Source organism: Cyprinodon variegatus, unplaced genomic scaffold (assembly GCF_000732505.1).
Source record: "Cyprinodon variegatus isolate N-32 unplaced genomic scaffold, C_variegatus-1.0 Scaffold206, whole genome shotgun sequence".
In the NCBI taxonomy this organism is placed as follows: Eukaryota; Metazoa; Chordata; class Actinopteri; order Cyprinodontiformes; family Cyprinodontidae; genus Cyprinodon; species Cyprinodon variegatus.
The window spans coordinates 940,304-958,484 of record NW_015150659.1 but is presented as its reverse complement, the minus strand read 5'-3'; the positions used below and the strand labels follow the sequence as shown (position 1 = coordinate 958,484).

At 37.5% G+C, this 18,181-nt stretch overlaps 1 protein-coding gene across 1 annotated transcript in view; it reads left to right on the top strand.

Moving 5' to 3' along the window:
- The first annotated feature begins 5,984 nt into the window (after nucleotides 1-5,984).
- The window catches only part of LOC107088081 (sphingosine kinase 1-like), a 34,472-nt gene continuing 22,275 nt past the window's right edge, over nucleotides 5,985-18,181 (top strand). Inside the window, exon 1 of the mRNA XM_015380017.1 lies at nucleotides 5,985-6,440. Within this exon, the coding sequence (XP_015235503.1) occupies nucleotides 6,014-6,440 (427 nt within the window). The 5' untranslated portion in view covers nucleotides 5,985-6,013. The remainder of the gene's footprint in view (nucleotides 6,441-18,181) is intronic.

Below are 18,181 nucleotides of genomic sequence, written 5' to 3'. Positions count from 1 at the left end.
CTCGCGATGCTCCGGTATTTATCCGTCAGAAACGTCACCAAGCACGTGATTTATTACGTTTCTTTTCGAAAAGTTGCCTTTTTTTCGCTGATTAATGAACGAATACCTCAAAATAAAACATGTCAAACTTCTACTTTCTTCTAAGCTTTCTACTTACAATATTACTGTTATAATAAAGGAAGTACTCAGGTGTTACACACATAGGCGGTTCTAGACAGGGGCTAACGGGGGCCAGGGCCCCTGTAGATCACGTCCTGGCCCCTGAACAGAAGGTATAATAAGAAATTCCAATGATGATATGCGCTTTGAATCTATTTCATTTTTTTTTCTCCATTACAAATTCTATTTTTCTAATTATTTAAAAGTATTAAGGTGATAGCTTCAGTGGTATTGAGATAGGATTCCAGTTTTTATCTGCTATTTCTTTTTTTTTTTTCAAAACAAATTGCTCAAATTTGTAAAGCTGAATTAATCAGTTTTTCTTGAGTTCTAATTCAGATTTTATAGAAAACTAATTTTTACTTAAATTATGTCAAAAATATGTTAAATTCCTAAATTATGAATGTATATTGACCTAATTATAATTAAACCTAATTTAATAGAAATTTCACTTCATGCAGCTATCTTGATATATTTGAATCCCTGGCCCTGTTTTTTTATTTCTTGCTTTTCTGTGCCCCCATGAAAACATGCTGGCACCCTCCTGCCCTCCTTCATACATGAGAGAAGCTGTTCTCCTCAATTATTTGTGACAAAGGTTTTAAACTAGAAGGTAATTTGAGTAATCAGATTAAATGTATTCATGCATGATGTGGAATGATTTATATATATATATATATATATATATATATATATATATATATATATATATATATATATATATATAACATTTGTTTCCCAACAGTTAGACACTACAGGAATTCTTGCCCTTAACAGGGGCGGAGTTGGATGGGGGACAGGGGGGGCCATGGCCACCCTTAGCCAATCATACCCGTACCATTTATTTCACTCAAATACAGATGGTGGCAACAGTAATACTCTCAAGTAAAATATTAAAAAAAAAATACATTTTTCTTATATCAACAATTACTTGACAACAAAATCACTGTGGTTAATTATGCACATCAATATACTAACATTAAAGATGATAAGTACAGAATTCAAGCAAAAATAGATTTAGTGTTTTATGGGATAAAGAGAAAATGTGTCTCTGTAAGTCATCTAGGAGTCTTCGGTGAAATCATAGATAAATAACTATTTTAAGAAAAACTTATTAAATAATCAACTTATGTAAAAATAAAAAAAAATTTTATGCAGAATGATTACTGATAAAAGTAGGTAAGTAATTATGATGGAAAAGATGTTCGCCCTAGAGCTCAAACCTGAAAGAATTCTACCCACTATACCTTTTATCTACAAAGCACAGATGTTTGAAAATATTCGTCTTGTAGTAAGCAAAGGCTGTGAGAAAGTATAGTTTGTCTTTATTTAGAAAATATGGATGTTTTGCTAATTATTTTTCCTGTTGGAACAGTGTAGATTGACCGTGCGGTTTTGGTGCCTATCTACTTTCGGCCACCCCTCAGTGTACATTGGTTATTGCCTGGCCACCCTTATAAACATTTTCTGCCTACGCCTATGGACCTGAAACCATAAACCTTCAGATTTTACATATGGAGGACAGGGCTGCCAACTTTTCACCAAACCTTGGGATGAGATTTTGAAATAGTTTGGACAGGAAACTCTGTCAGGGTGAGATGAGGATAGATGCAGCTAAAGGTTGGAGGTTTTCAGAGGATTTAACTGAAACAAAGTCGCAAAATGTGGATTTTTTTATGAAACAGTAAATGTTATTGAGTAACAATATACATTTATTTTCTACATTCTGGTGATTTTTAGAGAATTGAATGGGCCCTACTAAAATACTTGTATCTTAAATATACTTTAAACTTAGAATTTCCCAACTTTGCTCATTAATTATGCTCTGCAGTTTAAGTAAATTAAACAATGGGGAACTAATAAGCTATTAATGGATTACTGGCACTGATACAGGAGCCAGTGCAATCAAAACCTATGGAAACCACACTGTGTATGAATATTTGGTAATAGGCTAAGGATTAAAAAGCTTCATTCATTATGTTATTAGTTTTTCTTACAATTGACAAAACGGCTAAACAATTCAGACCTTCTAGGAGGCTGTAGATTTTATAAAAACTCACCATGACAGAAGACAGCACTTCTCTGGACGTTTCAGTTTGGAAGGTGTGATGGAAATTAAGTTTTTAAACATATTAAATGGACCAAAATAAAGATAAATGAATAAGGTAAGTAATAATAAAAGAAGAACATCCCGGTGGTTTCTTCTCTATGAATCTTGGATAAATGAGTTGTTCTGCACATCCTCTCTGGATGCGATTGGTCTTTTCTTTGGTGGCTGATCTTTTAAAAAGTAAAATGCAATGGTTCTTTTTCTTTTTGTGGAGCTCCTAAGAAGCAAACCTGATAGCTTTAAGAATTACAATATTTGTGTTGGTTTAATTACTCCTAAATGCCAACGGGAGATTATCAAACTAGACTGAGTTGAGTTTTAATGTCTGTCTTTTTTTTTTGTGAGAAATGGGGAATATGGAGTGAGAGTGTGTGAAGACACTGAGATGGGTGAGTCTCACTCCCAATGGGTGAGAGTTGACAGCCCTGTGAGGAGACTGATGAGGGATGTTTCTGAAGACCTTTAGCAGTTCAACTCTATTGACATCAACCTTTGTCTGATGTAAATTGTTAATGCCAATCTACAGCTGATGAGCTCATTAGGAAGTTCACTGGTCTTACAGGATGGCCCCTTGATCAGATAGTGGGAGACAGCAGGACTGTTACAAAGGGAACAACTGTTGACAGTGTTTCCTACTCCGAGCATGAAGCTGTTGCAGGAAAACTACTTGAGTGACAGACTGTTACATCCTACTGTAGGTGCACTAAAAGCTTGGCATAAGCGGTATTATTGCAGGCCCTGCCCTCCCTGCAGCTTTTAGACTTTAGAACCATCATCGCTTTCAACAAGCTCTGCATGTGTTTACATTCTTGATATTATGTGAGCAGTTTTCCCATATTCTTGAAAATAACCTGGTGTTTTGGTCTTTTATGGTTTAAAATCACAGATTTTATTTATGTATTTTTTGTGTGCCATATATTGAATTTATGTGAATCTGCATGCTTTTATTCGTACCTCTGCCGGTAGACTTGAAATTCTTTATTAAGAAAAAATAACAGGTATTTTCTATTCTGTTCCTCTTTGCCAATCTTGATGTTTCCTCAGCTACAGTTGGGGAGTGTTGGCCTAGTGGTTAGAGCAGTATGCTTGTGCTCTGAGAAGGTTGAAAGTACCTGGTCCAATCCATACAGCCTGCACTCTGGGTCTCTGAGCAAGACCCTTAATCCCACACTGCTCCCTGCGCGCCACACAATGGCAGGCCACTGCTCCCCAAGGGGATGGGTTAATTTCAGAGATAAATTTCTCCAGTGTGATCAATAAAGTTCAGTTTTTATTTTTTGATACCTAAGCTTTTTATTTGCATCCATTAATTTTTCATGAAAAAAGCTGTGAAAATCTGTGATTTCACTGACATTTATGAAGTGTTTTATTCATAAACATCTATGTTACGAATTATGTTACCGTTTAATCTTAATAAAAAAAAAAACATTTAAAAGTTTCTGTTTTTTTGTTGTTTAACAGACTTTTAAGCATCTACAGCTAAATTCAATTAATTTGAATATGGGTTCCAATGAGGCTCGCCTGTTAGATAAAAATATTGGAACTAATCTTTTAAGCAGATATTAAACATTTATCACTGAGTTCGCATTTCTGCAGGGATTTATTTTCTTTTTTAGATGCAGCATTCTATAGATTTAGGTTTTTCATAGCCTTTACCAGAACATCTTCATAAAAACAGAAACAAGTTAAAAAGAATCTTTCTGTGTGTAAATCATGTATATCATGTGTTTCATCCGCTCGCTCACTTACTTTAAATTCACTTTTACATAAAGCTTTTACCATATAATAACCAACCTTTTAAATATATTTGAAAAAAGAATGGATTTTCTCTTTTTTTTCTCAGTTGATACATTCTGTGTGATCTTAATCTTACTTAAGCTTTACTTAAATGATTTAAGCTCATTCGATTTATTTAGACTTCCTACAAAGTATCCTTGGTTGGGGTGCCACATGATTTATTAGTGACCCAAAGGATTCTCTTTGTGGTCTAATGAGTTTGGTGGCCAATCGAGCAAATATCTCTCATCAGATATTGGTTCTTTTAGTGACGTGGGGACATGTACCAAGTCCTGCACAAAATGAAGATCAACATCAAAATAAATGTGTGCTGGAAGCCGGAAATTCCTTTGCTTACTGTGCTGACTTTAATCTTGAGAAAGCATGTAAGACCAACACCAGAAAATGTCAACATTTTACATGCTATAAACCATAATCTTAAATATATAAATAAAAGGCATACTTGAAACATCAGTTTGTGAAATAGCTACAGTTTTTTTATTTAAATGATAAAAATAACAATTTTATTAACAAGACTGTTAAAAAGCATTAAGCACATTAAAACAACATTAATTTACATAACAACCAGACATAATATTGGATAAGAACTTCTTAGTGAGTTGAAATCCCACTAAAACTTTTTGCCATTGATCATACAAATGGCTTAAAGATGACATGCTATGATTTCAAATTCAAATATTTCATTAGTGGGTTTCATTTGAATAAATCTGAATACATTTTCTTAAATAAATCAATGGATAGGTTTAGCTTTGTTATTTACGTTCTCCATAAACTCTCATTATTCCCTTGCTCTGTTGATTTGCAGTGGAATGAAGCTTTATACCAACATGCAGGGATGCTTTTCTTTGCTACCAATATAAGGACTCCTAGCAAATACTTCTTTCTATACTTATCAAGTTCTCTTGGGAGTATTCCCAGAACAAAGACAGGGGAATCCATTCAACATAAATGTATAGGATATATAACATTTTCTCTTTAATTCCTTCCCAGAGATGTTTAATCTCTGGGAAGACGTGTGTGTGATCTATAAACTAGTCCTCATTGTCTGCAGCACAGATTGTTTTAACGTCGTCAAAGTCTGAGGTGATAAATGGTGTTAATTACTTTCCATTAAAGTTCTTTCCACATCGGGCTGTTGATCAATTCATGTCCATTTTCACACATTAGCTCCCATTCTTAACCATCAATCACCACATTCCTTTAATGTTCCCATCTATCCTTTATCCCAGAAGCCTTCCCTTCCACCCCCACAACAGATAAAAAGTGTTTTATCCCATTTTCTCTGTTAATGACTTTTTTATTGAGGGCATTTCTAAGTCTCTATGTCATGATTTAAAAGGAGACCAAAGGTCACTGGTTAACTTCTAAGCTACAAAAGGAAATAAATACACTTTTAAATAATGATTTAAAGTATTTTATATTGCTGTAAAGTGAAAATGTGAATTCTAGTTACCCTGAATAAAAGGTAATTATCAGTTCAAAGGTTAGAAAATCTAAACCTGAAGCCAAGAGTTCAAAAAGCAAAAGGAATGACACATTTTAACCCCATACTGGCCTACATTACCTGCCTTAATAAAGACAATTCCAGAATTATAGTCAAAAGTACACAAGAATACAATAAAAAGAAATAATATAAAAAAAAATAAAAATACCCAAGAAATTATAGAAAGTGAATAACAAAAAAAAAGTTTACTGTTCAAACACCGTTGATTCAAAAAGTTTTGATAATCTAAAAACAGATTATTAAAGTATACCAATGAACAAATGATAAAAGCTTTTTTCCTTCATCAAATAAGGAGCTGCAGGTAGTGAAGAGAAATAGTTCCCCTCACAGACACCAGGGGGAGCCCGTGAGCCAGGCAGGCTGTTCGAAGGGTCCCACAGCAGCAGCAGGTCCTCAGTCTGCTCCGCACCGGCCTCCGGAACGCGTCTCTCTCTCCGTCCGGGATGGAGAAAGACGCCTCACCGCCGGACCCATCCCGGCAGAGGAACGGCTTCTCCGGCGTGTTGTACGGAGAGTTCAGCGACACCCTGAATTACGGGGTCCGCTACTCGGTGAGCCTGACGGAGAGCGCCCTGACCATCCAGAGGATCTCCTCCTCGCCCGACCGGACCAAGGTGGTGTTCAACTTGAGCGACTGCATCGGCTGCCGGGCATACAGAGGGCCGGACAGCGCGGACATCGGCGCCTACTTCACGGCTTATTTCTACCCATTCAAGAGGCGCTGGATGAGCGCCGGGGTGGCCCGCCAGAGAGTGGAGCAGTGCTTTCGGGTTGCGCTGGTCCAGGAGCCGCTGGTCAACCTGCAGGAGGCTGAGAGGTGGGCTCATGCCATCAGGGACGCCTCTCTGATGCAGGCGCCTCGGAGAGAAGGTGAGGAAACATCTCCCCTTTAGATCACACCATCAATACCAGGAAAACTAAGTTTAAAGTTGTTTTCTAACTAAAGGTTGTGCCACTTAAATTTAAACATGTTCCTCTCTGTGGGATGTATTTATTATTAGAGTTATTTTATTTATTTTTGGAATATGATTGGATAGATCAACAACTTATTTTTTCATCAACAATTCAATTCAGTTTATTTATTTAGCGCCAATTCACAAGACATGTCATCTCAAGGCACTTTACAGTTAAGCAGATCATACAGTCAAATTGATTCAGTTTTCTAAGGAAAACCAGTTTATGGCATCGACTCATTGACTCAAATGCAATCCCTCACACTAAGCATGCTTGTAGCGACAGTGGAGAGGAAAAACTCCCTTTTAACAGGAAGGCACCTTTAGCAGAACCAGGCTCAGGGGTTCAAGGAGGCAGAAGCAGAGATACTAAAAGCAGCTGTAACAAGCGGCCTCATCCAGGAAACAGACAAGCTCTGAGCCAGCTCCCATGTCAGAGGATGAAGAGGGCACATCCAGCCAGTCACAGTCAGAGAAACAGGACTACACTTGAAAAACAGGCAGATCTCCAAGATCTATAAACAAAGGTGTTGATGGCAGCAGCACAGTTGATATTTCTCTCCAGGATGGAGTCACAGCCAAACAGAAACAGACCAGATAAGGCTACTATGAGAAAAAGCAGAGAGCATAACGTTAGAGATTGAACTAACAGATTCTGCAGAGTGATTACATAGAGATAGAAAGAAGCAGAATGAATGAATGAAATGGGGTTCCCTATGTCCTTCAGCAGTCTAAGCCTATAGCAGCATAACTATAGAGATAGCTCAGTATAACCTGAGCCTTTCTAACTATAAGCTTTATCAAAAAGGAAAGTTTAAAGCCTTCCCTTAGAAGTAGACAGGGTATCTGCCTCACGGATCTGTTGATTTCAATGCAGCACCCCTAATCAATGCTTCATGGAGCCCTCCTCTTTTGTGTTGAGTTGCTTCCAGCTTTGCACTTCTGCTGACTTCTTTGCTAATATTTCTCACCTATATTGCTCAAACTCTGTCAATTTGGAAGGAAACTTTGACATAAGTCCAGCTGGCATTGATCTATATTAGGGCTGTAAGAATGAATCGGATTAATCGACTATTGAAATAACCGTCAACTAATATAGTAATTGATTAACATCCCTTTAGCTGACAGAGCAAACCACTTAGAGCAGGAGCTATACCAAATTTGTAAAGTAAATATATAGAAATTCTTTGCAATTAATATAAAAAATCATTTTAATCTGTCAATATGCTCTATCCAGAAATCCACAAGTGGAAAAGTTTTAGTTTCACCTGGTTTATTTCTTTAAAAAAATCTTCCTTCAGGAACCTTTTGCTATCCGATTATTAATCAAGAAAATAAGAAACAGATTAATCTATTAGCAAATCAATCCTTAGTGGCAGCCCTAATCTAAACCCTTCTCTGATGTACGGTAAAGGTCATTCTTCAGCTGGAAGGTGAACCTATGCTCTGTTTTCTGAAGGCACCTTCCTGGTTTGGCTCCTATTTAGCTTGATCCACATTTCCACCAACTCTGATCAAAAGCATCTTAGCAGTATTAATCCGCATAAAATCCAGTATTAGTTTCTAACTAGATTTTTTTGTTTGTTTGTTTTATCATAATCCCTTCTTATAAATTGAAACAGCTGCATCTCATATGGACAGCACTCCCTCAGCATGATGCTGCCGCCACCAAATGGGGATAAAAAAATAAATACACAGCCCCCCCCCCCCCCCCCCCCCCATTTATTTATTTGTTTTCACAATTATACACTGTTTTATGTTTTTTTTTTTCTCTTTCATTGACATTCCCCAATAAAGACATTACATGTGTGGCTACTGCAAGGAACTTTCTAATCTAATCGCTTAAAACCGGCTTGGTAAAAGAGACAAAGAGACGCATTCCTTCTGCTCTCTAACCTGTTTTACCTGCCTGGGGTGGTGAGAGGTTAGCTCAGCCAATAAGCGGCCGTTATCTAAACATCTCCTGCCGCTGCACACAGAGAGGGGCTGAAACTGAATCTAGATCTGGATCTGGATCACTTTAAGCAGTTAGATCTACAGCTACATCTGCTGTCAGCGGCTGAGCGGTAACTAGCTTCATTATTTCAGCTAAGCACATTCCCAGTGAGACTTTACTCAGGTTGAGTAGGGGTAAAAAAGTGACATCACAAAAGAAGCCTTTTGTCGTTTGGCTCAGCAGCAGCTTCTTCTAATTGGGCATCATCCTGTCTTGTTCTGTACTGTCTTCTTTTAACTGGTGAACACCAGCGACAGATTAATTAACATTAATGGAAAATAAGAGGCAACTATGCAGAATATTTCCCGTATTGTCACACTACTATAAAAAAAAAAAAAAAAAAAAAAAACTCAGGATATTTTGAAGGGACGTTAATAGACAGATTAAAAAAAAAAAAAGCATATTTAAAAGAACGTTTTTTTTGAAAATTCTTAAAAACATTTGAAAAGTATGACATGCATTTGTATGCAGCCACTCTTTTTAGAGTAAATCCACTTGTTTTGCAAGTGGACAAAGGAAGACCAAACCACAAGGTGGACAGGATAGAGAGAAAGTTGTAAAGAAGCTTCACAGCGCATTGTTTAATTGCAAAAGTTTGGTCTATTGCAGAGGAAGACCGTGGTTCTGAGAACGCTGTTGGAGTTCAACTTGTAGTTCTCGTTAGGGACAACGGCTGAAACTATGAATCTGATTAATTGTGATTAACCGATTATCAAAATAATCGTCAACTCATTTAGTAATCGATTAATCCTTAGCTGGGGTATAGAGACTCTAAAGTGCCTTTAGCTGATAGATTAACCCACTTAGATCGATGATTATACCAAAATTGTAAAAAAAAAAAAAAGAATATATATAAATTTGCATTTAAAAAAAAACTTTTTCATCTGTCAATATGCTCTATCCAGAACTTTTCAAGTGAAAAAGTTTTGCTTTTATCTGTTTTAAAACTGTAAAAAAAATCTTCTTTAAGCAACCCTTTGCTTTCCCATTATTAATTAATTAATTAATTAAAAACAATTATCGTCAGATTAATTGATTAGTTGCAGACCTATTAGTGACTTAGCAAACATGTAGAACAAGATGACNATATATATATATATATATATATATATATTAGGGTTGTCACGATACTAAACTTTTCAACTCGATACCGATATTAAGTAAAACATTCGATACTCAATACCCTTTTCGATACCACAAGAATAAAAACAAAGACTCTTAAATTCAACAGAAATATTTTCATTACTAAAAAAATACAAGAAATAAATTTAAAAAACAATAAGAATAATATTTTGAGGTTGTATGCTGTACATAATATTAAGCAAGCTTGATAAAAAAAACTTACAAAATTAAAATTAAATGTTCCTTCCTTGGCTATGTTTTGCAGACATAAAAATGACACTGGCCAAACCAATTAAACAAAAATAATTCTCAGCAGCTGCACAAAAAAAGTCTGAAACTGAAAAAAAGCACAGAATTATTCAATCACACAGTGTTCAGAAAGTGCATTTTCCACTATTCTGCACTTTAGATGGCTGTATCGATACTTTTGAAAATGAGTATTGTATCCGGATACAGCGTTTCAGTATCGATACTTTTTAAAGTATCGATACTTTTGACAACCCTAATATATATATATATATAAATTTGCATTTAAAAAAAACCTTTTTCATCTGTCAATATGCTCTATCCAGAACTTTTCAAGTGAAAAAGTTTTGCTTTTATCTGTTTTAAAACTGTAAAAAAAAAATCTTCTTTAAGCAACCCTTTGCTTTCTCCTTATTAATTAATTAATTAATTAATTAATTAAAAACAATTATCGTCAGATTAATTGATTAGTTGCAGACCTATTAGTGACTTAGCAAACATGTAGAACAAGATGACCAGAGCTGTTTAGTCTACATGCAAAACACTGCTGAAGACTCATTAGGGGCATCAGGACCCCCAACATGAAGGTGATTCCTTCTCTTCAGATCCCGAAGCAGATGAAGCATTCAGTCTTTCTTTACGATGTTTTATTTACAGTTTTTATTTTACTTTACATTTGGGCCGAACGATTTTGGAAAATAATCTAACTGAGATTTTTTAAGCTAAATATTGTGATTACATGCAATTTTTTTTCCAGTTTAATTTCTCATGCCTTTTTAAACATATACAAACAAATCTGTTTTTATAATAATCAGATTTATTTAAAGCACAGATTACAACAATAAAGGAAACAAATCTCTGGCTTTACCTTAGTAGCATCTTTTCATGTTTCATGAAACGATGTTGGTGTAACGACGCAACAATAGGCCCGCTAGCAACATTATCTGGGTGGGCCCCATATTAAGTACAAGAGACGTCCTAGTCCATAATTGCGTAGGGGGCTTACCAAATGTCAGTGACGAGGCCCCTAAGAAGTCGGGGGGCCCTAAGCAACTGCATACTCTGCTTACTGATAGTTACGCCATTGCATGATACATAAACATATGGACTCCACTCCTTAAACACTGCCAGATTTTAACAGGACAGTCTATAAACAAATGGAATAAAATCGCATTATATTCATAAGGAGTTGGTGATCCCTGTCAGCTAGTACTTTTCTTACTTGACATTGAGGTGCTGGTAGGTTGCATTCCAGACATGCAACTATCATACATGGCGTTGTGGTGTTTTTTTTAAGTATGGATAAAGGTTTGTTGTGTTACCTCATGAGGTAGCAACAATAGCAAGGCATGTCCTGCACAACACCTGACATTTGTACATCGTCTTCTTTTTTAAACCCAAAATAATTCCACACAAGTGACGTACTTCTCTTCTTTGGTACCAGACCTTCAGTTGTGACGGTTTTTGTCGAGGCCATTGTTCAGCAGGTTAGTCGCTGAACAATGGTTACTCGCAGATGAGTATTGACCCTTTTTCCACTTGGATCCCCCGCTCTTTTTCGCCCTCATGTCCCTCCGTTGTCCCTCTCACAAACTTGCCCCCACTTCCTCACCGCCTCGGCCGTATCTAGACCCACAGCTAGTTCGCGATTCTCCCCTTTTGCGGTGTGGCGTGGAATATATAACCTAGTGCACACCACACTTCAATATTGAGCATAAACCAAAAATGTCTGTGACATACCTGCGACAAGCTCACTGCAACACACTGCTGTGTGCCTTATTACAAAAACAGCAAAAGCAAGCTATATAAACCCACAGTGAGGCATGGTTTCGGCAGCATCACCCTGTGGGATGGCTGCAACAGACGTGGGACTTGCAGTGGATTACCAACCAACAGGACTTTATAATTATATATTCTGAGTTTTAATCTGGTGGGTTAGATCAAAACTTATCCATGTAAAAGAACAGCCAAGTCTCAGTGCAAATCTAAATCCAATTCAGAATCTTCACTAATGCTTAAAAACAATCATTCACAGACACTACAACCTCACTTCAATGTTTGTTTTAAGACAAAAAAGGCAAAAATGTTCATCTCTAAATGGGCAAAGTTGGTTGAGACAATCCTACTGCTGTAGTTATTACACACAATAACTGCAGATTTGTGACTATAACGTCACAAAACATTAAAAGGCTTCAAGCTGCTTGAATCATTTGGCAAAAACCCTGAATTCAGTCTGTTATTCAGAATGTTCCACTCCAGGTCAGGAAACATTCTTTATATTATACAGGGAGAAACTTGCAGTTTAAAGAAGAGGCGGATATTTGAGTTGGCAGTGACCAATTGGGAATGTTGGTTTACCGAAGACGGGGGCAAGTGTGAGCAGTGGGTTGAGGAATGAGGTGGTGATCCAGGTGTACACGGCAAACACGGAGCGATGCAGGGAGGGACACTAGGAGCTCTTTGAGGAAGAAAATTAAGCCTCCCTCCCTCCTTGTGTGCCAGCCAGGGAGGCAGATGGTAACCTGTGAGATAACCTGCCTCCCTCCCTGTCACTGTTCTCCCTCTGGACTCATCAAAGAGCTCCAGCTTGGGGAACGACCGTCCCTGTGCTCTAAAACTGCCTCCAATGCTAGATTCCTTCTCAGCACAGTCTCTCAGCAATGATGGGTCGGCATCATTCATTTATAAGCTTGTCTTAATACTTCAGATCAAGTCGGGCCGATAATGAACATGCTGTTTCGCTGAATGTATAATGCCTTCTAAATGAGTTTTATTTTCCTAATAAATGATAAAGAAATTCCCTTTCAGTTGTTACGGAGGGTGCATGAGATTCACTAATCCCTTATGGAGGACTTCCCTCAAGTTAATTGCATGTCATCTCATCTGGGGATTGCATATGGAAAGGTTGGATTAAATGACGTTACAGAGCGAGCTTGGTATTTAGTGAGACGATTTATTAAGGGTGACTCAACACTTCATTCTAAATATCAGGGTATTAATTACATTCAAACTTGACTCTGCTAATTTATGCTGAGTTATGAAATCCATCCAGAAGCCGCTTAGAGCTTTAGTCTCTTGGCAGATGAAGTAAAAGAGTTATAAGCAATAATGCGCGTAGAGTATTTATACCACTTTTTTTTTTCCACTCCATGTTTTGTCGACACAATACAATTAACACAAAGAAGACTGTCGAGTGAAATAAAAAAAATTACATGGTTTTAGAGCTTTCAGTACTTTTAACACCTTTTGCTGCAGTAATAGCTGAAACAGGCTCTTAGAGCGTCTCTTAGCTTTGCTCACTGAGCGATTGATATTTTTAGCCATTCTTCAGTGGGTAATATCTCATGCTCAGCCAGATTGTGTCTTTGAGCAACAATTTTCAGGCTGCCCCAAATTTTCAAACTGATTCTAGGATGATTTTTTTTCAAAGGCATAAAATGACACTTTGATTCCATTGATTCCATCCCCTAAAGTATCCCCACAGCAGCATGTTGCCATGTCTGTCTGTAACGTGTTCGTTTTCAGCCACACACAGTGTAGTGCATGTAGGCCAAAAATGTCATGTTGTACATTATTTACAATTAACTTTACCTCTGATGGCAGTTGGGTACACATTTTATTCTGGGGTACAAAACTAAAGGGGCTGAATGTAAATGCTCACAAAATTTTACTCATCCATCCATCCATCCATCCATCCATCCATCCATCCATCCATCCATCCATCCATCCATCCATCCATCCATCCATCCATTATCTTAAAAGCTTGTACCAATTGGGGTCGCGAGGGGTGCTGGTTGCCTATCTCCAGCAGTCAATGGGCGAGAGGCAGGGTACACCCTGGACAGGTCGCCAGCCCATCGCTGGGCAAAATTTGACTCATATTTACTGTAAAAAATACTTTGAGCTGTTTTATCTAATAAAAGCCCAACAATACACATTCTGGTCTGTTGCTTTTGGCAGGACATTTAAAATCCACTGACCCTTTGAAATTACATTTCAAAGAGTCAGTATACAGTATACAAGTTTTTCATTTCTGATATGATGTCGATATTGCAGCTTAGAGAATCGGACCATACCTTTATTGACCTGAGATGCTATTAATGGCGGTGCCAAAGCCTCTTTAGCCTCTTTCCTACTGAAAATATATTGCTTTAGAGTGTGTTTTTCAAACATGGGTCGACCAGCTAAAAATCGGCGTTTGGTTCCCTGCCCACTGACAAAAAATGCTGGGTCTAACCCCTGGCTGGATGGCTGCGTGGCCTCCGTCCCCCATCATGCTGGGTTATTGTTAAATGCTGTCACCAGTGCAACAGAAATCAGGAAAGTAAACAATGTAAGGAGCACGTGAGGAAGCTAGGGCGTAGTCAGTATGCTTTATTGATTCGCTCTTTTCCCTCCCTCTTACCGGTGTCCCACCATGTTTACTGAATGTAAACAGGGTTTTTTCGGCTTGTTAGATCAGAACTGACCAGCGTGGTGTGATGACGTCCGTATGATGTGCTCAATGGTATCACGTAATTTAGCGTGTCCACCCGGCAGTGGTGTTCCCACAGCATGCCAGTTGTTCCCATATAAAGGAATTGGTTGTTTTTTTGCTACGAACTCCACGGCAGCGGTTTTGGCTGCTCCGCTCTGCTGAAAACCGGGCCTTCATTTACCTATACCTGCAGATGCACACAGTGTTTTTAAGAGAGAATCCTGTTCACTGACACACACATGCATATTTGTTTACAAAATCACAAATCTTAAAAAAATTTTTTTATTACACTACATAATTTCACAGCATGATATCGCAATTTCGATTGCGAATAGATTAATCATGCAGCACTACTTATTTTATACTGTTGAAAGTTAAGAAAAGCTTGATCAAATAATATTACTAAAGCAGGGAATAAAAGTTAACAACAAAAGGTATGAAAACAACTGACCAATATAAAGTTATCTAATGAGTACCAAAACGTTTAACAGAAATAGTGTTTCTATCAGAATGAAAACATCTGAGATTTTTAGGGGTGCACCGATTTATTTGGTGGCCGATCGATCAGCCTCGATTTTCTCATCTTTGGGAGATCAGTGATTGGGCGATACTTGAATACTTGAATCTGCTCTACATCTGTAAAGGTCTGAAACCACGCACTGTCAATGCCTTTGATTTATATTAGAGAAAATTTATTTCAGAAAGTTTATATTGTTTCACAGGCAATGACTCATGTTTTTTTAGTAAAGTAAGAAATATCATGTGTCGTGATCTTATAATAACTGACAGTGTCGGTTCTAAAAAAAAACGAAACATCTGTATCGGTCAAAATCGGAATCAGCATGCCAGGTGATTGGCCAGAAACCCCTAGAGATTTTAGATGTTGATCGATGCATATCAGTTTTTTGGCTAATATCGGACCGATACCTGATATTCATATTGCGACATCCCTAAAACAGAAGATCCATCATGAAACGCCATTAAAATCAACTCTTTTAAACTTAATTTGATTCCCCTTACAGGTTGCAGACATTTGTTTCATAATAAACTGGATTTTCAGATTGCAATTCAGTAACTGAATAATTTTAAAAGTAGAAATGAGGATGATGGTGGCAAAGCGAGAGAGAGAAAGGAAAGAGCTGTAAGCCCACCCTGCCCCCCGGCCTTAAAACGAGTGTTTTCCAGCTGCCTTAGGGTTAGGTGTTCCTGTGACTGAATATGCCTCCAGGGTAGCAGAAGATGCTGGGGCCCATTTGGAAAGAAGATAAAATGCGTCACTCTGTGACCTCTCACCCCAGCCAGCATCTGAGTCCCAGCGGCGTGTTCATCTTGTTGCTCTGTGACACATGGATGTGATGGCCTGTCAACCCCCGCCCCCCGATGCTGCCTCAGTGGGAAGCGGTGTTTATTCTCCGCCGACCTCCTCTCCCCTCCTCTCAGCAAACACTCAGACAGCAGCTTGTTTGCAGTCTGAATATAGCGCCGCCGCTCCACAACAGGAGCGCTTTCAACAGAGTGTCTGTTTCTGCCCCAGCAGTTGTCTTGAATGCTTCCCATGTTTTAATAAATCCCAATTGTGCAAAGTATGCGATACCCAAGGCCCAATACAGCTTAATGTTTTTTTTTACGGTGGCATTCTTGGCAGTAATAAAAATTTAGTCGGAAAGGCCCTTGTTTGCACCGCCACATCGTCACATCCAGTCTGCCTGTCACCTTAGTGTGTGTGTGTGTGTGTGTGTGTGTGTGTGTGTGTAATAGACACACTGCTGCAGCAACATTATGTGCCAGCTTGATGGACAGGATGTGCCTGAAGGTTTGTAACACATTAGACAGATTTCACATTCACCACATGTCACTGACAGATAGAAATCCATGGAAACAAGTTTACTCATTGAGTTTGCTAAGCAGTGTTTAAAACAAAGGACAATGACAGAATATGACGATGAGGCCTCATCATGCTTCAGGGTTGATTCTCTTCAGCAGGAACATGGAAAATTATCCAATTTAACATCAATTTAACAAGTACATTTTATTAACCAAACTAGACTCTTTTTTTTTTTTTTGTGTGTGTGTCCAGTTTAGTTAAATCTTCACTTCTTGCACACATCTTGCACGCTTTTCACAATCAACAAGAAAATGCAACATCCTGAATCATACTCTGGATAAGCTGGAGTAAGAAGAAAATACAACAGGACGTACATGTTTCCCAAAGGAAGTTTAAATTATACTCAGTGCAAGAAGCTAAAACAGTTGGAAACCGCTTATAAAAGCATCTATATATTGAAAGGCTTATTCAATAGCTGATTAAAGTAAAGAATAAAGTAAAGTTCACACCTAGTCATTTTGAAACCTTTAAGATTTGATGTTCCTCCGGTCATAACAAAATCAATCTTATAATTTAGTATAATTTGCACTTTTTAGACATCAGGATTAAGGCTATGGTCCCTAAATGCCTTTACTTTCCTTTAACTTTACTTTTTTTTGTTTTTATTCACCTGTTTGAATAAAACTAAAAAAAAATAAAAAAAAAAAAAAAAAACACAAATGAAAATGTTCTTTATGTTGTCCTGTAGAAATCACAGAGTATAAAATGGTAATCTGCTTGGTGGCTTCGCGAAATCTGCACAGTGACTGACCTTAATCTTTTAGTGATGGCAGAATTCTCCAAGTCAGCATTTGGCTCAGAGATACTTGATATTGTCCTGGAACCAGAATTTTCTGAAAAGGCATTGAAATGCAAGCTTTGCCTTCAGTCTCAACAACCTTTAAATGGGGTTGAAAAGTGAAAGATGGGAATCTGTTGAGAAATCGCCCCAATAGAGGCCAGTAATGGAGGCTGCAGGTCTGTTAAAGCAAGACATTACAACCAGTTGGCACAAGCTAAGTAAAGAATATGTGTGTTTGTCAGGGTTTTACCCTTTATCCTATGAGGATAAACCTTATGGGTACAGTAGTGCATTAAGGGTTAGAGGATTGAATGCTAAGTTTAAGGCAATGGCTTCAAGTCATGGTGTCTTCCTTCCTCTTGAAACAAAGAATACTTTCACCTTAGACCTTCCAGGTTTCCTTCTCCTGTGACCCAATCTTCTAATAGAGTTATTATCCTCCACTTGTTCATACATAGTCCTTTGCAACAAAAATATTTAGCGTAGCTCTCCAATACCCTTCTTGTTAGCAATACCTTTTGCAATGTATGCTAACAGATTCACAGCCCCAATCGTTTCCCTTTGGAAGCTTTCCAATTCTTTATTTAGCTTGATAATGAGGTTTTATATTGAGTTCTGTATGTTTAAGTAAAACTTCTTCGTTGCATCTTACTTAAATAATAGAAAGTTTTTGGAAAACGGTGCAACTTCTAGTATGAGGATGGTAAACCTGATTTGTACTGGTCTAAGTAGAAACAGATTTAAGAAAGTAAAAATGGTGTTCAACTCAATCCCCTTTGGGTTGCTCAAGAAGAATTAATCTTCTATGCATGTCATGTTTAACCTAAGTGAGCAATCACCTAGTTTATGTTTGGATAGACATTAGAGACTGACATTGAACTCCATTTGACATGTCGCTTTGTTCCAAAGTAAACCATACCTTGCGAGATTTTCTTGTTTTTCCGGTCTGTGATAAAGCTCCAAGATCACTGTTCTCTCATAACTCATGACCACGCATGTTTAGATTTCATTGATAAAGCATGACTAAAGAACATGGAAGAATTTTCTTTTTTTGTATTAACCAGGAGTACTTTGTTTGCACACGTAAAAAAAAAACTATATATATATATATATATATATATATATATATATATATATATATATATATATAT